The sequence below is a fragment of the Orbicella franksi genome, chromosome 4 (genome assembly GCF_964199315.1).
Source record: "Orbicella franksi chromosome 4, jaOrbFran1.1, whole genome shotgun sequence".
Lineage (NCBI taxonomy): Eukaryota > Metazoa > Cnidaria > Anthozoa > Scleractinia > Merulinidae > Orbicella > Orbicella franksi.
Genome location: NC_138148.1, coordinates 31,409,831 through 31,436,954, shown reverse-complemented (window position 1 = coordinate 31,436,954; position 27,124 = coordinate 31,409,831). Strand labels below are relative to the sequence as shown.

The following is a 27,124-nucleotide window of genomic DNA, read 5'->3' as shown; positions in this document are numbered from 1 at the left end:
CCAGCGCCTCTCTTTCCCAAAAACCAAACTTTTCACTGCGTTACTGTGGTTAAGTGCGCTCAGGAGAGCTAACGCAAATACCACCAACCTGTTAAACCGGTTTCTTGGAGAGCAAATACCATGAAATATTACATTTTCTACTCCCCCCTGGATGGGATGCTAGTCCATCGCAGGGTTACCCCCAGCATTAAATTCACCGGTACCCATTGATACACCTGGGTAGAGAGAGGCACTGTGAGAGTAAAGTGCCTTGCCCAAGAATACAACGCAATGTCCCAGGCCAGCGTTCGAACCCGGACTGCTCGATTTGGGGGCGAGCGCACTAACCATGAGGCCACCGCGCGGGTCGGGCCTCCCCAAATGTGATTGAACAACTGAATAATGAATGTTCAATGGTGCATTATTCCTCATTTTCAGCCTCTATTCATCCTGTTTTTTACAAAAATCAGTTGCGTTTGGAATGCAAGCAAGCGCTGAGTCCAAGGACGGACGGTGGAGAGAGGCACTGTGAGAGTAAACTTCATGTCTTACCCAAGAACACAATGGTCATGGCCAGGGCTAGAACCCAGGCCGTCCGACCCATAGTCCAGCGCACCAATCATTAGAGCCCATCACGATGCCTTACCCTTTTTCGCGCACATGGTTTCACGGGTCCCGGACCGGACCAACACTCAGGGTCTTAAAAGTGCTGCCTTTGTAATTACATCTGCAAAAGGACTACAAATCGTAGGCCCCGTTTCCCGCATATTCAGTGTTACATGGTTAGCAGGGGACGTTAAAGAACCCACACACTTATCGCAAAGAGTAGGGCACGGAGTTCCCGGTGTTGTGGTCTGGCCCTGTCTTACGAGTTGGTGCTTCACATAGGGTTAACTTCATTGCACCCTTTCCCCTTGGACAGAATTGTCCAAGAAAAAATTGCTATGCTATGTTCATCTCGAAGCAGTCCCACAAAGGTTGGGGTCGCAGATGCATTCATAACCCGAAAGGTATCAGTGAAGTTCGCAAATACTTACATCTGTAATTTTATTTTTTTTAAGCACTTCCAGTTACATCAGGAATAATAATTTACGGAGAAACTTGAGAATGTTTCCAATGAATCATTCGGTTCGATAGTCGTATATACAATTCTCTCTTATAAAATATAAACACTCTATTGAAACTTAATTATTACAAAGCAGACCCTGGAAAGTTTCTCAATACACGGGTTGTTAAAAATAATCTTGCAATGCTTCTCGCTCTATAAAAAAGAAAGATCATTTAAACCAAAGTTGCTCGTGTAAAGAATAATCCGAGCATAGTAACATTACACTTGAATTTAGAGAAAAAAAAAAGTAATGTTCTAATTACGATTTTCGCACAAGGCTGCAAGAAATGTTGCAAAAAAAAAACTTATTTCACTTCTGACAAGCAGAGAAAATTAGTGCATTTCTCTAAATTCTACTCCTAGATGAGGGCTGTGACAGAATAAGTTCTGCAAACGTCACAGCATCCCTGACGGTATATTTTGGTCTATGTAACCTTACGTTACCTTCTACAATCGTAGGGGTTGCACAATTATAATACGTCGATACGCGAACTAAGTCCCAAAGCGTTGACAATACTAAACGCCATAAATTTCGGTTAATTTTTCTGGCGCCAAGGATAGATTGTTTAATGTGCTCTGTCTTCAAAAAACAACTGCCACAATTAAGAACACAAAAGTACCTTAAGAAAAACACATGAAAAATTACTTAACACCGCAACAAGAGGCGACCTAAAGTTTTTAGTTTTGCAAATCGTTATCGCTTCTTTTTCCGCCAACGACACGTCAAGTGTCCTGGTTGGAAAAAGCTAACAACTGCACAAAACACGGCGCGAAGATTAAGCATGAATATGATATTTACCCTTTTGTCCACTTCATAACATTATTTTCTTATAAGTCAGTAATAACAAATCATAATTTCTCCCAAGAGTAGTGGCATTGCTTTAGAATGAGTTCCAACATCACGATATTATCTAGAGATATATATATACCTTAAATTTTTCCTTAAAATTTTCCTGATTTCAATGACAAAATTAGAGCGCAATAAAATAGATTCCGGCAAGTCATTTTAGTCGCTGTCTGCGGCGGCAGCGGCATTTTGGCCAGCCAGTTTGTTTCGCCATCTTATTGAGAGCCTCTTCTTGTCCTGTCGAGGGTTTGTCCCGTCAGTGGCCGAGTGTGAACCCGCCATGTTGTCAAGACCGTCCGGAAGAGAAGACGTCAGTGGCGACATGTCCTCCTCCAAGACTGCAGCGAAAAAAAAAAGAAAAAAGAAAAAACAAAAAAAAACAAAAAAAAACAGAACAGCACAATGTCAGTATAGCAATACTCCTTACTGGTTTAAGCTAAATTCTGAGATTTGTTCAACAAGATATTCATTTCTTCGTTTTCTATTTCCAAGAGATTGAACGAATTTAACGACTAACGGCTTAACGACTGAGCGGATTGTAAAGTATAATATATAACCCTCAATTTAAAAGAATAATCAACTTCTCCTTACAAGATAATTTTTAAGCTAATAAGTGATGAGAATAAAGAACTTTAGTTTACTTTTATATAATTTTAATTTTATTATGCACGACCCCACAAGCTTCCAAGCTTTAAATTATAATCGTGCTTAAATAAAGGCTATCTGTCTGTCTGTCTGTCTGACTGTCTGACTGTCTGACTGCTTGTCGTTCTGTCTGGGAGTAATTGTCGCGTAGTGTTCAACTAGGACCAACCATTTCAGCTTCGTTTTATTGAATTTGTGTTAGTGCGTCAACAGTTTCAGTTCACACGTTTGAGAACGAAAACCGTTTCCGCATAATCTAAAATTTTTGAATTTTAAGGAAATACCTCGTTCTGGGAAAAATACTCACCTAGTTTATTGCTTAAGATTCTTGGAGATGTCACGGCACTTTTGGATCGATGACGAGCGGATGTCTTCTCACTGTCAGATAAACTAGCTGTAGGGGCCATCTGCGCGCGCAAGATTTCATGGCGTTCGCCGCCTGACAACACCGGCGTGGGCGGCTCACTTCCCGGGGGTTTCGGTACGGGACAGAAGACCAGCGAGGCGAAGTCCTCGTAAGTTGTGGGTTCTTTATGATTCTTGACGATTCGTTCAATGCAAGCCGCTCTTTCTTCATAGCTAGCAGATTATGAAGGAATCATACAACATAACGGTGCGATGGAAAGTTACTGAAAGCGAGAGAGGTCTTGTTCGCTGGCTGTTTGTAAAAATTTTAAACCAATCTGACTAAAAAGTACTGTCATTCTAGCAAAAAGAAGAAATCGGAGGACTAAACTAATGAACACAAGTTTCAATACTTTACAAATAAAAATAACATATTTCTATCACAGGACAGCCATCAATAATGTTCTATATGTTAGAACAGAACGTGAGAAATTGCAGGAACACATTGGGATAATATAAATGGATTGCAATTTAAAACACTTGGTATAAAAATCTGAGGATCATGCCATTACAAAGTCCCAGAGGTTGAATTTAAGCTACAAAACAGCGGCAAGGAGTCGAAGTTATGACAAGTTAAACATTTCTTTTAAAACCCTTTACGAAGACAAAACAGTTTCATTTCACGCTCACTAAGGATACTATCTCTCATACACAGGAAGAAGTTCTCGACTTGCTCGGCTAGCGTTGATAGCTGTCGCCCTAACCAGGGCTGGTAAGACTTTTCTGTCAACTAGAGCTCCATCAAACAACGGTCCAAACATTGGCACCTGACAAAAACAGTACAGAACAAACGTTACTTTGCAGTCGTGTTTTATTTGAACGAAAGCTTATTATAAACTCCTGGCTCCTCCGTTGCTCGCAGCGAAGAAACGCTGCACGTTAAAGACGATAAATAAACATTTTCCCGTCGCCTAGAGGCTTCAGATACCAGCTACTTAAGGATGGGCATCAAAGCTTGCCTTAAAGTACCTTTTTCGGACTTCCGCAAAAACTACTGTTACTTATTTACACTACTTGTGTAATCATAGATCGCAACGGTTACCGCACACTATTAGGGATGTTTCAAGTCTACATCACTGTTACATCAGAACCTATATCAACTCTTATATTCTATTTTATTGAATCTGACGGCTTTCAAGTAATATTTCAAACACGAAAGACCGTGTTCGACCACATTTCCAAACACCAAGAAGAGAAACGGACTTCGAGGTTTATAGAAATGCGGTCAAGCACTGTCTTGAGTGTTTGATATATCTTCTCAATCGAAACTAAAACTAAGGAGAAAATGGAAAAATAAAATCTTAAAAATCTATACAAATTAAGATCAGATATCCAAACACCGTCACGGTCATGATTTTCTTTGTTTAATCTTGATGAATTATTAATGAGTTTGAGAAGTCTCCATTGCAATTACATCAAAACTTATGACAACTTTTTACTGAATCTGGGGGCTTTGAAAGATCTTGCAACCTTGTTTAACTACAGCTCCAAATATCATTTGCTTCCTTACCTTGGGCTTCTTGATGATTTGTATTCTAAACAATTGATTCTTCAAAGGATAAATGATGATCATGACATGAGCAAAGTCAGTGTTGACGATACCATGTCTGTAATCCCGATAGTGTTCGGACCACACAATGTGAACCTCATCATTACCAATATGACGAACCTACAACAAGACAGAATGCACCCATGTCTTAGTTTATTTTTCTGGCACGTTCAAGCATTGCCTGTTTGCGCATCTTGAAAAGTTAAGCCTTAATGTTCAAGTTCGTCGTTTGTAATCCGTGTTAATCTTCTCCATCCTTAACCATCTTTGTTCCTTTATGGTTTATTATTATTATCTCTTTGGCGTTTTTCTATCCTAGTGCACTACCATTTTCAGGTTTTCCTTCAATTTAAAGGTAATTTTGAACGTGGCCAAAATACCGTGACTGAGCTCTTCTAACATGAAATAGTGGTCCATAACAAGGAGGGAAAACCTTCTACACTTGATGCAACGAGATCTGCTCGTGTTGAGCTGTAGTCAGAATATATTTGATGGACGTTTTTCGTGCCTTCTGCTTTAAGCAGCCAATAAAAACTATAAGTAGAGAGGTAGACATTATCAGCTGACCTTTCTGTTGAATTCCGTGTTATCAGAAGGCAAAGGCATCCTGGTAGATACATGAAACATCACTTCAGTAGTAGATGTACAGTAGTACGGGGCCGTGGTACCAGTTGACAGATTCCTCTCCAGTCCACCCAGAAATCCAGTGTGTTTGGACAAGTCCACCTGGTAGGTGTAAAAAACACGCGTTTTGATTGGCTATAGTGAAAACTACTTGTTCTAACGTGCACAGTGATTGGCCAAACAAACCCTTTACAGCATTTTCTTACCTCCCACGCCAGACCTGCGACAAAGCGTTCATATTCCTCACTGCCCACACAGTTGGACATGATTGAAGTCTTGTCTTCTTGACCCTGGGCAACGTACACCAAAGCTATTTTGTGCGTCTCGCGACTGGAGGAAATGAGAAACCATAATTACTACAGTGACACTGCTTTCCCGCGCTTTCGACCAACTACCCATTTCTCGCAATTAAAACCAGCTTCATTTTTCCCGCGCTTTTCATTAGTTACAAGTATTCCCTGCGCTTCCCACCGCTTTCATGTTTTCTCGCGCCTTCCATCGGTTACAAGTTTTCCCGCGTTTTCGACCGGTTGCAAATTTTCCCGCGTTTACGGACGGTCACATGTTTTCCCGCGCTTTCTATTTAACACGCTTTTGCTTTGAACTGTGATTGGCTAATATCGCTGCTTGCAAGACCAGTCTGAATATTAAGCTTAGTGATTTTTTCAGGTGTAACTCTAATTCTGATAACAGTGTAATAATGTCGACATACCACCGTCTGTTGTCCAGGTTCTTCAACTCTCGCAAGAAACGGTCAGTCTTCTTCAACAGATCAATTTTGGTTCTGTGAACAAAAGAAAATCGTGAGTACATCTTTTAAGCAGTGCTCAAATCCCCAGTCCAAAAGCAGTCGCAGCCGCTATAACAAAACAATTTAGCATCCATAAAATGAAAACAATTTTAGTCGGCATACACGCCAAGTGGCCCATCAGGCCGGCGCTTATACCGACTTCTGTAGCAAGAAGTGACTAAGATTATTTCTACTCCCACCTGGATGGGATGCTAGTCCATTACAGGGTTACCCCCTCATTAAAATTTGCCGGTACTCATTTATACACCTGGGTGGAGAGAGACACTGTGAGAGTAAAGTGTCTTGCCCAAGAACACAACACAATGTCCCCGGCCAGGACTCGAATCCGGATCGATCGATCCGGAGACGAGCGCACTAACCATGAGGCCACCGAGCCTTCACAGAAACAGATCATGGTGGACGAAAATTATCGGAAGTGGCTGGGAAATTATCACCATCAACTACTGGTTAAACGTCGCCAAAGTTTCTCTCACCTTTTCTCCCAGGTCATCATTCCGGTTTGACTAACTACAAACCGGCACAACTGGAATGGCGACTGAGGCACTTCATAAGGGGGAGGACTGGATGCCAGCGACGACAGGCTGGAGAAGAAGTCGAGTGACAATACAGTTGCGTGACATAATAAAAACTCAAATACTCTCTCACTGTGTCCACTTTACTGAAAAAGTGTCACGTAAGTGCGACCCCCTGATTATCAGGTTACTTAAATTACCCGCCCCTTTATTTCCTAGTTACATTGGATGTTTCCCGCGCTTTACACTTACTGCAGCTTTCGCAGTTAACACAAGCAACAGGCCTTCCCGCGCTTGGTGCAAGTCACATGTTTTCCCGCGCTTTCCTCCGAACGCCTACATATTTTCCCGCGGTTTTTGTACACTAGCTTCCACGGTTTCACTTCAAGGGTTAATTGTTTAGTGATGTCACTGGTAGACTACTTTGCCTTTAAACGACAGAAACAGAAAACCAAACTTGAGTAGTTTCAATGAAACTTTGAATCAAACCTGGGATCCGTTATGTCGTTTTCCACTCGTTTCCTCTCGCTGGTGTTCTGCTCAAGGACAGAGTCTATGACGTCAAACTCCATGTCACTTAACAAACTCTCAGGGGAGGGGCCAGGCTCATTCAGAGAGTGGTCTGGGTACAATAGACATTCTTGGCTGGACGCTCCAATGCTACAAAGGAGCTGCGAGAACAAAAAACATTCAAATGAGTGTAGCAAACACATAGGGCGGCAAAAGAGAGAATCACTGCTGATTATTTGGAAAGACATGATTGTTTATGTGAAGCTTGATGAAAATATAATACTCGGAAAAATGTTTCTGGGTTCACTCAGTAAAAGTAGAATCTCCGTGACCTTGTGTACAGCGACCCTTTCCTGCAAACCATATTATGATATAACTAGCTTAAACGTGAACCTAGGTTCGACTTCCGGTGCAAGAACTCGGAATTAAAGGGTTTTTTTTTTAATTTTTTCGCGCAGCTTGTACCACTGACCGTTTAATATGAACTATTTTTGTGTTTCCCCAGCCCCACCCCCTTGCCTTTTGGCTCGTTCATATCCCACGCGCCGGGTTAATATTTTGCTAAGCTTGCGACCACAACGAACTCGAGACAAAATAGAGAGTTCGTGAACAAACTATGAAAGGGCTTTCTCACCATACAATAAGGGACTTTTTGCAGCATATAAAATAAGCTCCAAAAACAAGAAAGAAACCTAAAACCCTCAAATGAAAGGAAACTTATAACAAAAGTAGAAAAACACGAGAAATCTCAATTACATTTTTTTTGAAATTTACCCCCAAACAGGAGCATAATTTACAAACAAAAAGTAGCGTAGTCCATATTTTACAAGCACCATAATGTGAAACTCACATCATCAAGTCTATCTTCAGCGACTGGTGTTGAAGTCTTCTTGAATTTAACGAGCGGGTGTGATGATGCATTTTGAAATCCTGTATGGCTTCGATGTTCTTGATTAAGAATGCCATCAATTAAGTCGGCCGTCGTTCCTTTGGATAAAATTATCAGTAAGTCAGTTCTACATAAGAAGCAGTCATACTCTGTTATATACACACGGCAAAGTTTTCGTTATCAAATATTTTGTTCTCGAAAATATTAGCTTGTCAAGCTACTCTGAAATTCGAGCTTAAATAAAGTTTATGTATGTATGTATGTATGGAAGAATAAACAAACGAACGAGTCACGAGGGGAAGGTGGGAGCGAACGAGTGGACGAAAAAACGAGTAAACGAATGAACAAGCGAACAAACGAGCGAGCGAACAAAAGGAACGAAATAACGAACAAACGAACGAACGAACGAACGAACAAACAAACAAACAAACGGACGAACGAACAAACGAACGAACGAATGAACGAACGAACGAACAAACAAAGGGACGAACGAACGAAGAAACGAAGAAACGAAGTAACGAAGTAGCGAAGAAGCGAAGAAACGAAGAAACGAAGAAACGAAGAAACGAAGAAACGAAGAAACGAAGAAACGAAGAAACGAAGAAACGAAGAAACGAAGAAACGAAGAAACGAAGAAACGAAGAAACAAACGAACGAACGAACGAACGATCGATAGATCATGGATAAAGTATTGAACAACGCAGTGACCTACCACTATGCTGGTAATTTTCCGTTTCCGTTGAGCAAGACCCATGTAATAAAGTGTAGTCCCAGACATTTTTTCCCGTCATGTCACGCGTGATCACGCGACATTGAGTGGCTGCGGTACTCGCAGGAACTTGGTTCACCACTGAGTCAGGCGAGTCCTAGAAAACACCACACACATTACAACACATCCCGCAGTTTTCCAGAGTCAGAGAAATGTGTTGGGATTCTAACTGGTTTTCACATGCACGTGAAAATTCCTTACTGAGCCACAACCAGTTATTTTCAAAACCCGTGTGAAACGGAACCTTACCTCCAGTGACAATTCAACCAATGATATCAATACGCTGTCGTTTAACACGAAAAACTGAAACAAACGATACAAAAAAAACGTTATATTCACACTAGACGAGATGTAAATTTAATGTATCACCGTCAAAATACCCACCTATATTTAAGAAGGTCAAAGAAGACGTGGTCTTTTTGAGACAAAAGAAGACATATTTACGTGTAAACGTTATTGAATAATGACCGGAAAATGCAGAATTCATAATATAAGTAAAATAAATGATATAGGAAAAAAAGTCAAGATTAAGGACAAAGCTTCTCTCGTTATTAGCTGTCATTGAGATTCGTCGAAAATTATTTCAAAGCTTTGGGAGTAAAGATTGACCCCTAGAGATAAGAATTACGCTTTACCAGACTAGGATGACTGCCTCAATGTTCAGCCTTACAGAAACAACAACAGTGAAGCCACGGTAAACACGAAAAAACGTAGGACTCAAACATATTTAACTGCATGGAAAGAAAATCTACTGCGACACCTCACAAACGAACCTGTACATTAGGAGCACTGAAGATACAAGACGACAGCTCGTCAGCTTCTACATCCGGGTTATCTTCATGTTCACTAATTAAACTGTCTACTCTGGACGGACCAGCTCCCAGTGGATAGTGGCCCATGTGGTTCACCATATGCATCAAAACCTAAACAAACAAGAACAGGAACAAATATGCCCCTAAGCAACGAACAAGTATGGTCACTGGAACCCTGCCTTACGGTCACCCAGTTTATACGGTCACCTCGTTATTACGGCCTCTTTATTCTGGCTCAAACAAAAACTCAGTCAGTCATTTTCTAATGTAAAGAAGTCCTCTAACACGGCTAGATTTTCGTGACCCGTTGATGACCGGATTAACGGGGTACCACTGTAGTAATGACGCAGATAGAGAGCAATAACGTTAAAATGTAGTCTTGTCGTAGTTTCCTTATGGTGTTCCTCTACAGCACGTTAGAGCCTTCTTTGGTCATGCGCACAGAATCCAGTGATTGCATCTTAATGCCTTAGGGTTTTGTCGCCCTAGTAATTGAGCTTCTTACTGGAGGCAGACGCGAAATAAATTTCCACAGGCGTTCAAATAAACTAATCCTCGTTTGATCAACGTAAATTAACCGCCGTGGCCAATTTGGAAAGCTGATGTTTCGATAACGAGCCCGGAGCACAAGTAGACACGGCTTCTGATTAGCTAATTGTTGATTTGGTTACGGTAAACACCACTTACTGCTCGTGCTGTTAACTCCACAGAATCCGACCTGGGTGGAAAGTCAAATGTGTCTTGTCCGCCTGGATCTAAGAATGAGAATAACAACAGAGTAACTTAATTTGAAGTTCTGTTCATATTAAATGCATTGCCTCTAAAAATACCACCCGATGACCTCTTCACATTTCTTACAGTTAATGTACCACTCCCGGTAATGTATTCCCCTCCGATGTAAAATTAGTTCATTTGAAGACAATTTGAAGTCAGGGCCAATTTGTAAAATGGGGCACAATGCAAGAAAGAAAGGTTCAAACTGAAAGATTCAACTTGGCTTGCAGAATACGTCTCGTGACAAACAGAGGCAACAAAACGCATGACAAACGATTCAAAAGAAACGTTAAGCAAGGTAAGGGAGTAGGGTTAGGGGTAATTCTGTTGTAAAGAGACAACCACCTTGACGTCATTATCGTGGTGTAATGGCCGTGGTGTAAATTCAACACACCACTGTCATTACACCATGGATTCGGCTGACTCGAATATAGTGGTTTCAGTGTAGTGTTTCTTTGCGCAGTGTATTCAATTTGGATAATAAAAATGTTAACGCAATCATTGCTCGTGAATTATCGGGATTTACCTGTACTCGTTCACTAACAATGAACTCGAAATTTTCAATACCGCACTCGGCAAAGCCTCGTGCGGTATTGAAATTTCTCGTTCAGTGAACTCGTGCAGGTAAATCCCGATAATTCACCCGCTGAGTGCGTTAACCTGTAAATATCCAACGCGCGCTCGTGGAATAATCGCTTATTACCTACCAGCTATACTACCATCTTCTCCACTGTCTGGCTGAGTCTCAACAGGGCTGCCGGGTACAGTGCTTGACATTCTGTCGCCTTCCTGCAGCCGTCCTAATCTGATGGGCCGACCGTCACCACTGATAATGGTAGATATGTTCAGCTGTTTGGTTCTTTTCTTGGGTCCCTTGTTTGATGCAGCCATCTTCAACACCTGACCAGGCAAAACAGATTACAAAAACAACAGTGAATTAGTGACTGGATAATCTAAGGCACACTCATCTCTCTTTGCTCGTTTAGTTCTTTCCTCGCTCCAGCGTTTTCTGACTCTTCTCGGCTAAACTGATGACGAAGTTGTAAAGAGATCCCTGTACAGCCTCTGATTGGCTGCAGATCGGTTTTGAATTTTCGCGCGTAATTAGTAACCAGTCAGAGACGGTACATGGATCTACGTCATGGTGAGAATTTTTCGGGCCCAGTCCTGAGCGGGTAAGAATAGCGCACTTCTCTCAGTCTCTCAATGGATGGATCTTTACCTGGAACACTCTTGCGAGTATGCTGACATTCTCGTCTTCGTTTGTCTTTGACAACAACTTCGAAACAGGTATTACCATCAGCCAATCTAGCAGGCACATGAGGACAGAGGCTAAAACCTGAAAAAAAGAAAAACCAAAGCATAGAGAAATGAGGTTTAACAATTCAAAGTACAAATACTCTTACTGGAAAGAACAAAAATGTTACATCAGTTCCAAAAACTGGATGATATTAGGGAAAACGACTTTTACAATCGACAGCTCGGCTTAGCAGAATGTGATAGAGTGTTTCTTGCAATTAACACACTGGGAAAGAAGCTCGCATTGTACAATAAAGACGGATTACTATTTGACTACAACACATCTGTTCTTACTTTATTTTGTTCTTGGATGTGAGCTGATTCTCCTCCTGGTAACAGATTTACAACGGCGTGACAAAGAACCTGTCAAGTACAGAAACACCAAGCAAACTTCATTCAATATAACAGCTACATGCTTAAACTACATCAGTATTTACTCAGCCAACGATATGGACGACATTAACAAAGCTGATCACAGCGAGATACCTATTCTAGGGAACTTAAAGTCTGTGACTGATTCAAAAGTAACTGAAAAGAGTGACTATGTTAAAAGAGCTACGTCACGGTTTGCATATATTGAAAAGTTTAGATTAAATGTATCAGGTTCGTCGTTTGCAATCCGTGTTAATCTTCTCCATCCTTAACCATCCTTGTTCCTTTATGGTTTATTATTACCTCTTTGGTGTTTTTCTATCTCAGTAAAATACCATTTTCATGTTTCCCGTTGTTTAAAGATAACTGATTTCGTACGTGGCCAAAATAACTCAAAATGCCGTGACTGAGCACTTTAGCTGAAAAACCGGCAAAAAGCAACACTTTTTAAAATAACAGCAAGAACAAAGGAAACTAACAGAGAACAGAACAAAACGAACAAACCTCCACAATCTTGAGAGGAAGGTCTTTGTCAAACACGCAGAGTTCCTTGTAATACTCAGATAGAAGATGAATGACGTCACAGGCCACGTGACAAACGGATCTGTTATGAAACTACAAAGCCAAGAAACTTTCAGTTAATTTAGCTTTCTCAACTAGAATCAAGTTGCTACAGTTTTCTGCTCGAAAACCACATATTAGTACAGCCAAAATACGGTTAAGAAAATCAACTACAGTTCATTTGGAGAAACTTGCCAGTGATAATTGTTACAAGCTCATGCACAAAACAACATAAAATCGTCACTTCCCACACCATGTAAGTCACACGGGCTGTCACATTACTGTCGCATGCACATCGATACTTACAGTGATGGAGGCCAAAAGAACACAAATGCAGTCATGTACTTTGGGATGTCCTTGACAGTGAATGAGCTCTTCAACTATGAACACACCCAGAGCGTTCAGGGCTGTACACCTGAAAAAAGATACATTTAAAAAGTCACTGTGAGTCCAGTGGTTGAGAACAAGGTTATCCTAGAGCTGAAGTTGTTACAAACCTTGCAGAACACGACGGGTCTAATTTTGAGGCACGTAACAAGGAACCAACAAGTTTATCCTAACGGGAGCAAAGAGAATTCGTATCAGTTTGTTTTTTTTAATAAACAACTAATGCTCTACACAGATGATAAACCACAATTATATTAAACAATGGCGAAAGAACTACACAGGAAAAGCTACATTCAGATTTCACTTCAAATCCATTTGTAAATGCGCTACGCTGTCAGTTGCATTCTGCATTGTCAATAACCAATAAATGGAGTCAGGACCGTACGATTTCACAGAATCTACAGTATGTACACAACTATGAAAGAAGCTGACGAGGAAAACGAGGACGCAAAAGAACTACGTGTACTGTCAGTCTTATGGAATTCGGGAATTTTAACGTATTCAAAGACAGGGTTTTCAACCAATTTGGACTTGGGTAACAAAGTTTACTGTGCAAATAGATCTCTTTTTGATTAGCAGACGACATAAATTACGGCATATTTTCTTACTTGACTTGAACTTTTGTGAAGAATCACGCTGTGTATGAACTTGCATATAGTAATACACTCTATCTCGCAACATTTGTGTTACAGTAAGCATTGCACCGAGTCTCTGGTGTTCTTCTCTTCGCAGTGATTTCGACAATGCTAGAACAGCTTTTGGCATTGCATGGTAACACTAAGCGACGTTTATGAAACTTGAATTACAACGTTTACTGCCTTTAAATTGCGAGGCAAGTCACACAGGCCGTTGCCTTATGCCACAAATGTACCTAAGAGCTGCTACGTACAAACCTTGATGTCTTTACCCGTGCTCTTGTGTTGATACTCATTGGTTTGATGTCCAGGCTGGTGAAGAGGCATGTTAGGAACATTGTTTGGAAAACACAACAGTGATCCAATCAAGGTGACTGCCTCTTCTCTTGGAAGCTGTGAAGGTAAAAGCCAGAGCCTTATATCATATTGTCAGTATTACTATATCCATTCTTCTTGGATGAAAAGGTGCACCACTAGGGTAGCGTCCACAGTAAGCCGGAGAAGTTTGAAAATGCAGCTTTATTTCTACGATTTGGCCTTCCGTCCACACTAATCCGTCAGGAAAACGGAGCTTTTCGAAAACGCTCAACTTCAAAGCGGAGGAATTTGAAAACGCCGACTTATCGTTTCCGTGTGGACGGAAGACATTTTGAAAACGGAACTTTTCGAAAACGATGGCATCACAATAATCGTGTTATTTCACTGACCGAGTTTTCCTCAAACACAAATCCAAAATGACCGGTGATTGTTGCGTATTTAAATTTCCGCGGTGTAGTGCGGACGGAAAACATTTGATGCGTTTTCAGAGTGAAGCCTCCGTTTTCAAATTCCTCCGGCGTAGTGTGGACGGAAAACATTTGACGCGTTTTTAGAGTGAAACCTCCGTTTTCAAATTCCTCCGGCGTAGTGTGGACGGAAAACATTTGACGCGTTTTCAGAGTGAAACCTCCGTTTTCAAATTCCTCCGGCGTAGTGTGGACGGAGTCTAAATAATGTTACAAAATCTCATGTGTATTACCAAAGCGTAAGAGAAATTCTCACCTCCATGTTCTGACTGATAATAACCCCATTAGTTGCCTGAATGAAGTCAAGGATCAAAAGACTGGAACTTGGCAGCATCACAGAGAAGAAATGTGCACAGCGACTAACAATGGCACTTATAATATCCTTAAAAACACGAGGGAAACACGTGTGACAATTCGTTAAACTCAGCTCAATGTGCACAGCTAATAGCTTACTAGTGATGACACTAATATCATCCTTAAAAACACAAGGGAAACGTGTGTGACAGTTCGTTAAACTCGGCTCAATATGTGCAGGCAGTAGCTTACTAGCAATGGCACTTATAATATCCTTAAAAACACAAGATGAAGGTTTTTATGTGAGTTTATAAAATAACTGAGATACTACACGCGCGCTCATTGGTCGATGGGGGTGTTTAGATGAGAGTATGAAAACACGGTTGTGGCATTTTAGATTCGCACGTATTTTTGAGAACTATTTATAAAAGCAATAGTGCACTTTTTCCGTGTTTACATAGCCTGATCTAAACACTTTGTGGGTTGGGAAAATTTACAAAAGTTATGCGTCTCGAATTCTCCGAACCTCCCTCGTGTTTAGATGAGGCTATGTAAACACGGAGAAAGTGCCCTATTGCTCAAAATAAAAAAGCTGTTACTGTGCATTCACTTCCTTAATGTAATTACAAGACGTTTTCCAAATGACCGTTTGTCCAAATTATCCAGAGTGAACTTACCTGATCAGTTCCTGTGAGTCCAATGTGCATCAGACGGTAGAAGTGTGTCAAGTACTCCTGTGTGAGTGGTAGATCTTGACGGCAAACTGTCATGGCACACATCAGTTTGTAAGCAAGAAGACGACCACTTTTAAATTCATTATTAATGGACAAGGAAGCAGCCTAAATAAAGGAAAAAAGATCTCCATATTAGCCACATGCATATAAGGGTTATATTACAGCTCAAGGCACATACATGTAGACACTGGCAAATATTGCAAAAAATTGCGTTCAGTTGTAACTACCGAAATCATTCTATTTAGCGCCCTCCTTCCAATAAGCCACCCTCTCGAATAAGCGCCCCCCTTCGAAAGTGTTTTTATTAATAGGGGGCCCCTATTCCAATAAGCGCTCCTATTCTATTGAGCGCACATATTCCAATATTCTTATATATTTTTTTCTTACTCATTCACCGTACATTTGTTACTGTTACAGTTTCTGTTATTGTTTCTTTTTTTTTAACAAATACCGTATTAAAGTTTTGTTTTGACATTCGGTTGTTTCTCAAAAAAGCAGCAAGCGCCCTATCTCGAATAAGCACCCTCCCTTGAGGTGCCTAAAAGTACCTCAAGAAAAAAAATTACAGCTGTGTTACAGGGCTGAGTCAGGTCTGCAGTTACAACATAGTGGCTTTTTACGATACACACCTCAAACACCCACGTGGCCATGTGCTGCAGAGGAGGAAGCAAAACAGGAATGGGTGGAGTTGACTTGTTATCCACTGAGATGCCTTGATTTAATCGGATCTAAAGTGCAATACAATGTATAAATATAAGTCAAAAGAATTACTAGTACCCAGTGACGGTTTCTCTTTTTCAACCGATGAAATACGTACATGTACACACTAAATCTAATTGTCAAAAAAAATGTTGAAACGGGTTGAGGGCCACCTTAAATTTAATGAGAGAAATGTTGCTGTTGATATGTATAGGGAGTTATTTTGACCATTGCTTTCTCCTGTTTTTCCTTCATTTTCTTGAACAATAATAAATAATAACATTGAAAAATTTTATAGCGTAACTTTAACCATAAACGTGAAAATTACCGCCTAAAAACTTAAATGAAAATTTTAAATGAGATTGATAAAATGAAGTTCAATGTAAACATTACCTTTGCCAGCATGTTCCAGATTGACGTAAGACACTCCAGCACTTTAGCATGGATGGCAGGGTCTTTGATCTTATTCACATTGCCCAGAATTCCCAGCACTCTGCGCCACAAGACAACTGCCGCCACAGGGCCCCACCCTTCCCTATAACCTCCGGCCACTACACTAGTGTCTTCTTCATGAGGATCCTCCTCCACGAAGTCATCATCAAGAAGCTCCCCATGGGGCTCCTCTAGGTGCGCCTCAGGGGATGGACTTCTTGACCCTGCTTCCAGGTCGTCAGGAGTTTCTGAAATGGCAACAAACAAGGCTTTTAACGTAAATACGATATTGTAAAGATTTGATCTTTGGACCTGTCCACAACACACCAAAGAAATTTGAAAACGGCGTTTTTACTCTGTTTTCCGTTCACACTACGCTGGAGAAAATTGAAAACACAACAATCACTAGTCATTTTGGATTTGCGTTTGAGGATAACTCGGGCAGGAAAATCACGTGATTATCGTAACATCACCATTTCGATCAAAAAGCTCTGTTTTCAAAATGTCTTCCGTCCACACTGAGCGCAAAGCCGGCGTTTTCAAATTCCTCAAGTTTGAAGAGCGTTTTCAAAAGTCTCCATTTTCGTGATGGATTAGTGTGGACAGTAGGCCTAAACGTACAAACAAAGGTGCATTTTCAAATTACTCTGGCATAGTGTGAACGGGGCTTTAATAACACCCTTGTTCAATATACGTATGTAAGTGGCCTTCCTCTAATTATATGCTCCTAAACAATTCTACATTAAGCAAGCCCCCTTATTTCAACAAAGGTTCCTTTTCTACTTAATGCCCTCCAATAAGCAGCCTACATGTACGGGCGTAGTGTACTGAATTAACTTTACACATGACTTGAAAACGGTTTGTTTTGTTTGTTTAATCCTTTAGGGCAAATTTAAGCAAGTTCATGGTTTGAAGTTTCAACACTTCAGAGATGTCAAGGCAGGAAAACAAAAACAAGTGTCCCAAACATCCATCGCCCTTCAGCTACCAAAATTAATATTTTAATAAGCACCCCATGTCCTGAATTGAGTTTAATAATAAGGACAGAATTAAATCACAAGCTCCAAACATACAAACCTCTTCCAGATGATTCCGGAGAGGACCGGCCTCCCATATCATGATTAAACTCCTCTTTCACTGGCGACAGGGGTTCCACATTGCCTACCTCCCCTTGCTCCAACCTGACCTCATGAGATGGAGTTGAAGTTCTTTTCATAGATCGGTGATTAACTTGACCTAGGTGCAATTCCTCCAGTTTAGACTCAAGACTTGATTCATTAATCTTGTCAAGTAACTTGGGTGATTCAGAACCGGGGTACTTGGAACACGAGCTGACATCAAAGTCAAGACTGCTACCATACCACGATTTCACATTGTCTTGGCTTGACAAATAACTGTCACTACTACTTAAGCGGTTCATCCGTTGTGAAAACAGTCCCACATCAGTTGCATCAACTGGTTTATCAGATTCCTCATTAGCATGCACCTCAGTGTCCTGATCAGCCTTTGATTGCATGTCAAGGCTGTCCAAACTATCTGTGTCACTCGCCAATGAGAAAGTCACCCTCTGTTCTTCATGGCTACTTTCCTTGCTGTCTTTACGCACTGCATCTTTTGAGAGCTGGCCAGCAGTCTCAGATTCTTTGGCTGTTACTGAACCTGCAGAAAGTAGCATCATATCTTAACAAATTTACAAAGATGTTTTGCAAGCAATATGTTAATACTTTTGTCACACATTTTCTAACCCAATTACCTTCTCCAAGCTCAGAGTGTATTGCATAAGAAGACAATTGACTAATGATGCAAAAATCATGTGCAGCAACAATGCACAATGCAATTCAGTGGACATCCACGCTATGAGTGCAAGTACAAAGTAGATCACAAAATCAACTTCCATCAATTGCAACAGACAACAACAATACTCAAGGCAACAAACCTGCAGCGACAGTGGGAGATGATGCAACGCTTCTCAAGGGAGCCTCGTGATCACCTGATGTACTTGTGGAAAAGGAAACACTGCTTGCATTTGATGGCACCTTTGGCTGGTTTTTAGGAGAACTACTAGACAGCAATTGAACACCTTCCTGTCTTGTCAATGCAGATGGCTTTTGTACTTGTTGCAACGCTGGTGTATCAGATTTTTCACTTTCAGCAATTTTATCTTCTGGCAACATAACTTGTTTCGGAACGTTTGGTTTTTCCATCCGACTCCACCGGGAGAAGGATGCCTTGTTAAACTGCGCTCGCTCCTGTTGCACATGAGGTCGTCTTTTACGTTTCTGTTCTGTAAGTCTTTCTAGAGGAAGATCTGCCATGTCTAGTCCATACACAGTTCTTGCCATGACTCTAGTTAATGTTTCCATAGTTACCTGTACAAATGGGAACGCAGAAGGGGTGTTCTTTAGCGACCTTTGTGGGACGTGCTGTAGCCCAACGGATTTGAATTGATGGGTGTGGATTCAAACTTTGCCAGGGCCAAAGAGTTGTGTTCTTTGGTAAGACACTGCCCTCTCAAAATTATAATCTAATAGTTTATAATCCTGAGTGAAGAGAGGCTTAAGCATATTTTGAACTTTATTCTGGGTCAAATTCTGACAACTTGTGACAGATCTTAAGCAAGTAATGCATTATTGATTTCTACTAAACATGGAAAACCAGCAGTTATGAATTATGTCATCTGCATGTTATTATTGAGAAAAAGACCCAGTTCAAACGTCGTGCTTCTGCCCTGCCAAATTTAATTGCAATTAGGTCTGACTGTAGCATAGCAGAAACACAACTCTGATTCACACATCGTGCCAAGTTGTACCAAATTCAGGATTTACTGAAGTCTTGTAACAATTCTCCTCCTAGCTCCCCGTGGGAACTTAATTCAAAAGTTTGATCCAGATGCTGAGCTTCTGTTGCACTACTGTCGAACTTAATTCCTGATTTTAGTTCAACACGGCAGAAGCACAGCATCTGAACTGGGCCTAAAAATAGTGTGTTTTTTTTGTTATCATTGTCATAACCATAAAATTTAATGGTTTAGCAAACACACTGTAACTACGTACACTCCACTCAGAGATGACTTCCCGCCAGTGAGTTGATGATGACATAACTTCTAAACACTTGTCCCACAATGAGATCGGGACATTCACTTTAAGGTTTGCCCGAATCCATGTTACAAAGAGAGTCTAGTGGGTGGAAAAGAATAAACAATCAATTTAAGTCAGTCTACATGTATTTAATAAACAGAGGAGCTACAAAAACGCAATGCAAACAATTACATGACTGTACAGTTTGCACTGAATTAATTAATAAGCTGATTAATAATTCATCAAAGGAAATCTTAGCTCTGACCGGGGTTTAGATATTAGACTTTTAACTTAGTATAGAATTTTATGATTTTATTTCTTACTTTTCTCGTTAATTTAGTTTTGACCAATAACATAATAAATATTATCAAAACTTGAAATTATAGCATTTCACCAAATTTCCAAACATCTCAAAGTTCACCAAAAATACTCCACTGTGCATAGCATTTTCAACTGCCTTCTCCGTGTTTGGAAATATGGTCAAATTCATACAATATATCAAACACGAAAGGCCGTGTTTGACCACATTTCCAAACGCCGAGAAGAGAATTAAAAAATATGACATGCAGCGAAGTATTTTTAATGAACTTCAAGGTGTTTGGAAGTGTTTGATATATCTTCTTAATCAAGAATAAAGCTAAGGAGAAAACGGAGAAATGAAATCGTAAAAATCTACGCTAATTAAGATCAAATATCGAAACACCGCAACGGTCATGATTTCCTTTGTTCTTAACTTGATGAATTATTAATGAGTTTGAGAAGTTTGATATAATTATTACAAGACACATCTGGGCCAACCTGGAGTAAGCTTCCTGCTACTTGTCTAGCTATCAAACCAGCTTTGTTCTGTGACATTTCAGGTACTAACAGATGTCTTGATGCTTCAAGGATGGCTTCTAACATCTGCTCCCTGTTGACAAACAAGAAAAAAAACCAGTCAATGGTAAGAATCAAGAATTCATAACAATATTTTTGTAAATCTAAAATGCAAGTTATTGGTAAGATCTGGAAAATGAGGATCAAAATAGTTCAAGAATGCAGAAGCTTGAATCTGGAAGGTAATTCATTAGTAAGAAACTCAAATCTATGGTCAAGCATTGGTTGAACTGTGCTTGTCATACATGTACATGTACATTGTTAGGCAGGACACACTAAACAGAGATCTCCATGTGCAGTAGGTGTGTAAATAAGTGCTTGAAAGGTGTAAGAATGCTCTACCAAGTGCTTGGTTCCATTGGAACTTCTAACACGACACTGCGGAACAGATGGATGACTCGTTTGCAGACATCAACCTGGGTAGTAGAGAACACAGAAAGCAAAAGACCAGTTAAAAATATTAATCTAACAAAAGTCAAACATTGTATGATTGCAAAATGAACTACACTGACACTGTAGGGTGAAAGTCCCTACACTATACATGTAGTCACATAACATTCCTTAACAACTTAAATTACAAAAACTGCATGCTTAATCAATTACTGGAGATGGAATAACACTGTCAATGTTATGGATATGAAAGTGCATGTAAATATCAAAAACATACAGAAGAAAAATGTGCCCACATGTTTGTATCTGCTCTTTAAAATGCGCAAATGTGAAAAACCATGTCTGTGTTTTGCCTACTCTACAATGTTGTATTTGGCCAACTGAAGCCAAGAACATAGGCTTCTGTGACACTTTGTTTGAACTGCACCACACAATAATATTATTATTATTGTCTTAATGAAAATCATTCATGTATCTAGGCAAACCTGTTTGTCCAAACATGACGTATCGTCTTCCACAAGGAACACAGCAGCTGAATGTAAAATAAAAAACCTCAGATTTGCCTGGAGACCAGCTCTCACATCCTCATGTGGCAGACGGAAAACTTTCTCTCTTTCTTTATCTACAGCGTAAGAATACGACAAAGTTCTGATGGGACTTTGAGGACTGTAGTTGTTTGTGTCTACGACATCCAAGGAGGAAAATGCATCTTGATCAGGTTCTTGCATGAACACAGGTCTCTCAGGATTCTAGCAAACCAATAGTAAAAGCAAACTTATGTCATTAATTAACAGTAGTAAGAATGTAGTTTTGACAGAGACATGGTTTCAGAGCTGTAAGTGTAGTGCTCAGGACTGTCAATAAGGACCGAAACCCCTAACACCTGCTATGGCTGAGTTCAGTATGTTTGATGGACCCTTGATGTGATGATTGAACTTGCCTATAGTTGATAAAATTCACTCAAAAGGTAACAAGCTTGTTACAAGAGTGAAGATCAAGGTTACAGGTGATTCAAAACTTAATGACAGCCCTGGTGCTAAGGTGGAAAAGAACTTATGAAATTCAAGTGTCATAGAGTGTACAGGCATGGTTACATAGACCTATGCATAGAAACCATCAACAATGAGCTGGAATTGTAGTTTTGAGGTGGATCAGAGTAGTTTTTTAAGGTCAAAGTGTTGAACTTCTGCATTCTGCAGGTGTAAATTATATTTATGACAGCATAATCTAACGGGTTGCCCTAGTGTTTGAAAAAAGAAACATAGTTTATCATTGTAGAACAACCACGGACTGCAATATTACTCACCCTCAGCCACTCATGATAGACCAGCAGCACCTGTCTGATAGTGCTTAAATGTTTGGGTGGAAGAAGAAATCCCTGTAGAAAAGTACATCAAAAAAAAAAAAAAAATTAAATTAAATTTCAAATAATCATACAACGTCACCTTAAGGTATCATGGTAGGTAAATTTTTACGAAAAATATGAAAAATCTTTTTTTTGCTGTTCAAATTGGGAAGACTGAGATAAAGATTTTGCAAAAAGAATGGAAAAAAAGCTTTTTTACTTTTTAAGATAGAGAGAAACAATATTTTTGAATCTCAATAAACCCCTTACAGCACGTTGACAACCTCTAATTAAAATTCACCATCAGTTGTCATGTGTAATGTGAATTGCGATGTGATGTTTCATTTGTGCACGCAAACTGATCTCAACCTGGTTGTTTCATCGCAAGTTATAGTTTAGCTTTCGTTCTTGTCAAATTTCTTTATGTCAGGACAAAAACAAAAGAAAACTTCTTGCCCATTTTCGATTTCCAACACTGGCACTCCACCTACCATGATACATTAGAGTAATGACTAAGTTACCAAATTTTTGCCTTACGCATCCACACATTTGTGTGTAGTTTTTCTTTCATACCTGACGAAAAACCTCATGAAGAAGCCGTATGTTTGACCTGGTGGAGTACAAAACCTTTCTGATCACTTCACTAGCATCTTGTAAGTACTCTTTGTTGCGAGCTGGACTAAACCTGTTGTGGTCACTTGCTGGTCCTGGGGAAGGTGGCTCGCTACCTTCTGTTGAAGATATTGACACAACAGATTGATTGACATTGGATGATTCTGAGGTGCTGTCACTTCTCCTGAACCTGACTGTGAAGGCAACAAACCATCTCAGGACAGATTCCCTGGCACTGTTCATCCGTGTGTCCAATTCAGTGTCTCCTGCTTTGGATTTACTGCGCGGAACCTGGGCAACTGCAAATTAATAATTTGACCACAGTGATGAAATCCCAAAATAGACATTAAAAAATGTTTCTACAGGATATATCTCAAAAAGGCCCAAAACCAATGCTTGATCTTTTCAGAGGTACAGTCAAACTTCCAAAGCGCTCATCCTACAAATTATTCAAGATCACCTTTCTACAAAAGCCAATCAATTCTGCCTTAAATTTAGTTAAAAATAAATTTAAATAGTTAACTACAAGGAGCAAGAGGCATTTTGTTGGTGTTTGTTATTATTTTACTTTTCCACTAAAATTCTCAGAATTGTAGTTTCAGTGTGCGCCTGGAATAGATTCTAAAGTAAACCATCTAAGCATGCACTCACCGGGGGTGGACTGATATAGTAATTTTGATGGATTCCAGTCTTGGAAGATGTACGGCAGATAGAACTTTTTGAAGCTTTCAAATAAGAAGTAGAAAGCATATTCCCTCTTTCTCTTATCTGTCCACTCAACAAGGACAAGCTACAGAAAAAAGACACAAAATGAATATTGATCAGAAATAGATTTGAAGCTGCATTGTGTAGTTCCAGAAAATATCCATACCTCTCCCACTGCACATTATTAAAATTATTAAAAATTGTTTAAAAAATTAAAATCGCCCATTGAAAAGTAAAGAAACATTTTTGATTAAGGATGACACTTTTTCTGACTCACTGAATTAATATGTTACATTCAAACACAGGGAGTGTGTAGAGAAAGCTCAAAATGAGAAGAAATTGTCATAAAAAGGCAATCATGCCGACATGAAATTCCTTATTTTGTGGAAAATCACAAAAGATTGAAGATACCAGTCAGTAAGATCAGGGCTGTGCACTAGAAGTGCCCATGTGCTACAGGTAACTAACTTTTGACTTTGGGTGACTGAAAAACTCACTTTTTTGTATTAAGCTGAAGTGCTAGGCAGCCAGGATTTCATGGTTAGGAACCTTTGGGCTCTGCTAAATTTTTCTTAGACCACAGCCTTAAGATATTGTGCAATGTATTCAGCAAGCTATTCAAGTCACGAAAGCAAAATACATTGTTGCTGTACACTTGTACCTGAGTACTCATACAATCCAGGACTCTGTCCAGGAAGAACTTTGTCAATGATTCTGGAACTGGAATTCTTTCATTTGGATTTGCTGGGAAGATTGGTCCAACATCATCTTGTAAGCACCAGTCTAGAAAATAAAATAATCATTACTGGTTACTTGTAGGTTTGCACACAGTTCCTCATAATTGGTTCCTTCACTTTCATTTCCAGAATTACACATTGTGATCCGAGTCTAAATTTATTATACTAACATGTATTTAAGAACTAAGAGGTGATGGCATTTAGCGGTCTGAATAAAAAGGTACAGTATCAATAAATAAAAACATATAAATAATTAATACATAATCTAATTAATTAATTAATTAATTAATTAATTACAGTAACTGGTCTATGTATGGTGGTGATAGACTCTCAGACCCTATACAGCAAACCGATTGTTTCAGGTACTAATAAACATTGTAGTACCTCAAAACCTCAAGCACAGAAAACTAATTATTTGTTTTCCCATTTAAAAAAAAAATAAAAACCAACCTTCACTTTCCCTATCAGAAGACAAGTGCATGTTGCTGGAAGACAAAAATTGATCTCTTGATCCAGTGCCACTGATAGATAAACATATTTCCTCAGCACTAGCTTTAGACAGCTTACTCTTACTCCAGTCAATTTTTTCAACAGGATTTGGAAAACCAGGAATCAAACATGCATAGACAAGTTGGCAGAACTCATCCGCGTTGTCCTGTAACACTTGGAACCATAGCATGAACAGCCGAGCACCCTCACGTCGCAGCTACAGCGGAGAAAACAGACTAAGTATTAATGGTAATTTAATCAAACAAGAACAAAAAGAATTGTAGTTAAATATGCAACTGTTAACTTAAAAACTAGATTTATAAAGATTTAAAGGATTACTACTCCTCACCTTAATTGCATTTCCGTGATGTAGAAGCTTTCGCATTATCCTCCCTGTACAAGAATTCAATGGGGCAAAAATAATTCTTCAGCAACATGACAGATACCGGTCATTCCTCTTCGACAACAATAACAGTATAACAATAATTTTATTACAAGTGTGGAGAGTTATTGTCTGAAGCCTCGGTCCATTTTTAATTTTACTTTCGCTAAAAATGCAGGCTACTCCAAGTTAATGTAGGTGTCTAAATTTAATGCTTGAGTGAGTCTTCAGTCATTCAAGCTTAGACAACAAGACACCGAGATAGTTACTGATAAGGCTAGATAACAGTCTGTCAAGGGGTACAAACAATGAAACATTTCTGTGTAGACTCTCCTCATTTAAAAATTTAGAAGATTTTCAAACCAAAGTGAAACCTGTCTTAGCTATCAACAAAATGGTGTTGTCAATTCCAAGTTTGTAATTTTGTTGCAGCTGATGACAAAGGCTCCAATATAATTTAAACAGCTTTCAGGGCTGTCATTAAGTTTTAAGTCACCTGTACCCTTGCTCTCCACACCTGTAGCAAACTTGTTACTTTGTGGGTGAATTATTTCAACTACAGACAATTTAATTTCACTCATACATACTCAGCCATAACAGGCGTTAAATTGGGTTACAGCCCTTAATTAATGACAGCCTATAGATGCAATTTTTTCTCAAGAATAAATTAAGCCTAAAAAATATAAAATCTCCGACAAATTTATCATAAAAAATGTCATAATTAAATATACACTGTACCTCTGTCATATAACATTTATACATTTATAATCATTTAAAAATCCTAATGTGAGATATAAATTTTTCACAACAGGAAGCTGTTGCAATCATGAGCTCTGCAATAATTAGAGGAATTTGAACAAAATATAATGTAAAAGAACATTTAATAATTTTAAAAAACAATTTTATCCAGAAGGTAGCCATGAAAATTTCACAGTTAATTCTATCTTAATATCCATGTGCAGAGAGACCCGTTACAATTAAAATATCTAATGAATTTTAAAATTGATATTACAAGTAGATGTAGATGTAAAACAACCGAGGGATTACGTACCTAAGCTGTGGAACTGCCATCTCTTGTGGACTAGCTCGGGCAGATATAGCAATATTTTCTGTTCAGTGAAAGATACAACGTAAACAATTTCATTATTTTTCAGACAAAGCAAAACTACTGTCAATTGATCGCTCATCAAGTTCGCATTTAGAATCATCGTTTACATGTAACATAACCTTGGTGGCCGCTCTTAGAGACTGTTAATTAACACTGCGGTCCAAACCGCGTTGGAAAATATCAACAAAGGATTTTCAACACGGTTAAAAAGGGTTTATTTCTTACCTCTAAGATGAAGAGAACCGAATCGAGGTCTTCTCTTTGGGACTTGTGGCCTAGGAAAAATAAACATAGTGGTAAACGGGAAAATATAAGGTTACATAGATGGCATTAAAACATTCGCTGCGATCAGCATTAGGGGTGTAAAACTACATCACTCAGTGTCCTAAAATATATCATCAGTTATATCTTGAAAAAGGCGATCCCAACAACAACAGAACTGAAATTAGCACTCCTGTGCCACACCACAGTATCACTGTGTCCAATATCCGTGCAAATGGCCACTGTCAGGCTGGTGAAGTTTATTTCAAACACTGACCTTTCGTCTTGAGATTTGCTTCAACCATGGAGAACACATCGTGAAATACGTAGAAAATCTCCGAATAATGGCTTTGGAAAAATATCCTGGAGTCGGACGAGTCAAAGTAATCTGAGGGAGAAATGCAAAGGCTAATCAGCTAAATAGCTCGCTGCATGCAGATCGCAAGCTGTCTTCATTTTCAAAACAGGTTTGCACTGCAGTGCAAGGTTGCACGTACCTAACAGAGTTCGCAGTGCCCGCAGCCTACTATGGCTTTCCTTTTTGGGATCTATGAATCTGTGCGTAGTTTTCTTGATGTCCGGATGGGCTCTCCTGTTATGGAACATATTTGTGTCCCACACATCGAGATGAAATTGGAGAAACTATCGCCAATAATCTCTCGAAGTTCATTCATGACGCGGCAGCCATGTTCATTCCACTTCCAGATGGT

At 39.5% G+C, this 27,124-nt stretch overlaps 1 protein-coding gene across 1 annotated transcript; it reads right to left on the bottom strand.

The window, feature by feature from the left end:
- Positions 1 to 1,009: 1,009 nt before the first annotated feature.
- Positions 1,010 to 27,111, bottom strand: LOC145483968 (ral GTPase-activating protein subunit alpha-2-like). The gene is made up of 41 exons (XM_081462556.1): positions 26,912 to 27,111; positions 26,692 to 26,802; positions 26,379 to 26,428; positions 26,097 to 26,154; positions 25,013 to 25,056; positions 24,625 to 24,880; positions 24,099 to 24,220; positions 23,384 to 23,522; positions 22,694 to 23,031; positions 22,082 to 22,153; positions 21,261 to 21,524; positions 20,728 to 20,801; positions 20,308 to 20,419; positions 19,486 to 19,608; positions 18,369 to 18,801; positions 17,510 to 18,091; positions 16,394 to 16,680; positions 15,931 to 16,029; positions 15,245 to 15,406; positions 14,530 to 14,655; positions 13,747 to 13,881; positions 12,964 to 13,022; positions 12,773 to 12,881; positions 12,410 to 12,520; positions 11,828 to 11,896; positions 11,457 to 11,573; positions 10,942 to 11,134; positions 10,148 to 10,215; positions 9,422 to 9,571; positions 8,898 to 8,951; positions 8,592 to 8,745; positions 7,841 to 7,977; positions 6,970 to 7,151; positions 6,442 to 6,549; positions 5,870 to 5,941; positions 5,364 to 5,487; positions 5,101 to 5,259; positions 4,495 to 4,653; positions 3,624 to 3,751; positions 2,887 to 3,158; positions 1,010 to 2,272 (listed from the first exon to the last, which is right to left on the bottom strand). The coding sequence occupies exons 1-41, from the start codon at positions 27,018 to 27,020 to the stop codon at positions 2,094 to 2,096; spliced, it is 6,300 nt and encodes a 2,099-aa protein (XP_081318682.1). The 5' UTR covers positions 27,021 to 27,111; the 3' UTR covers positions 1,010 to 2,093.
- Positions 27,112 to 27,124: the final 13 nt, after the last annotated feature.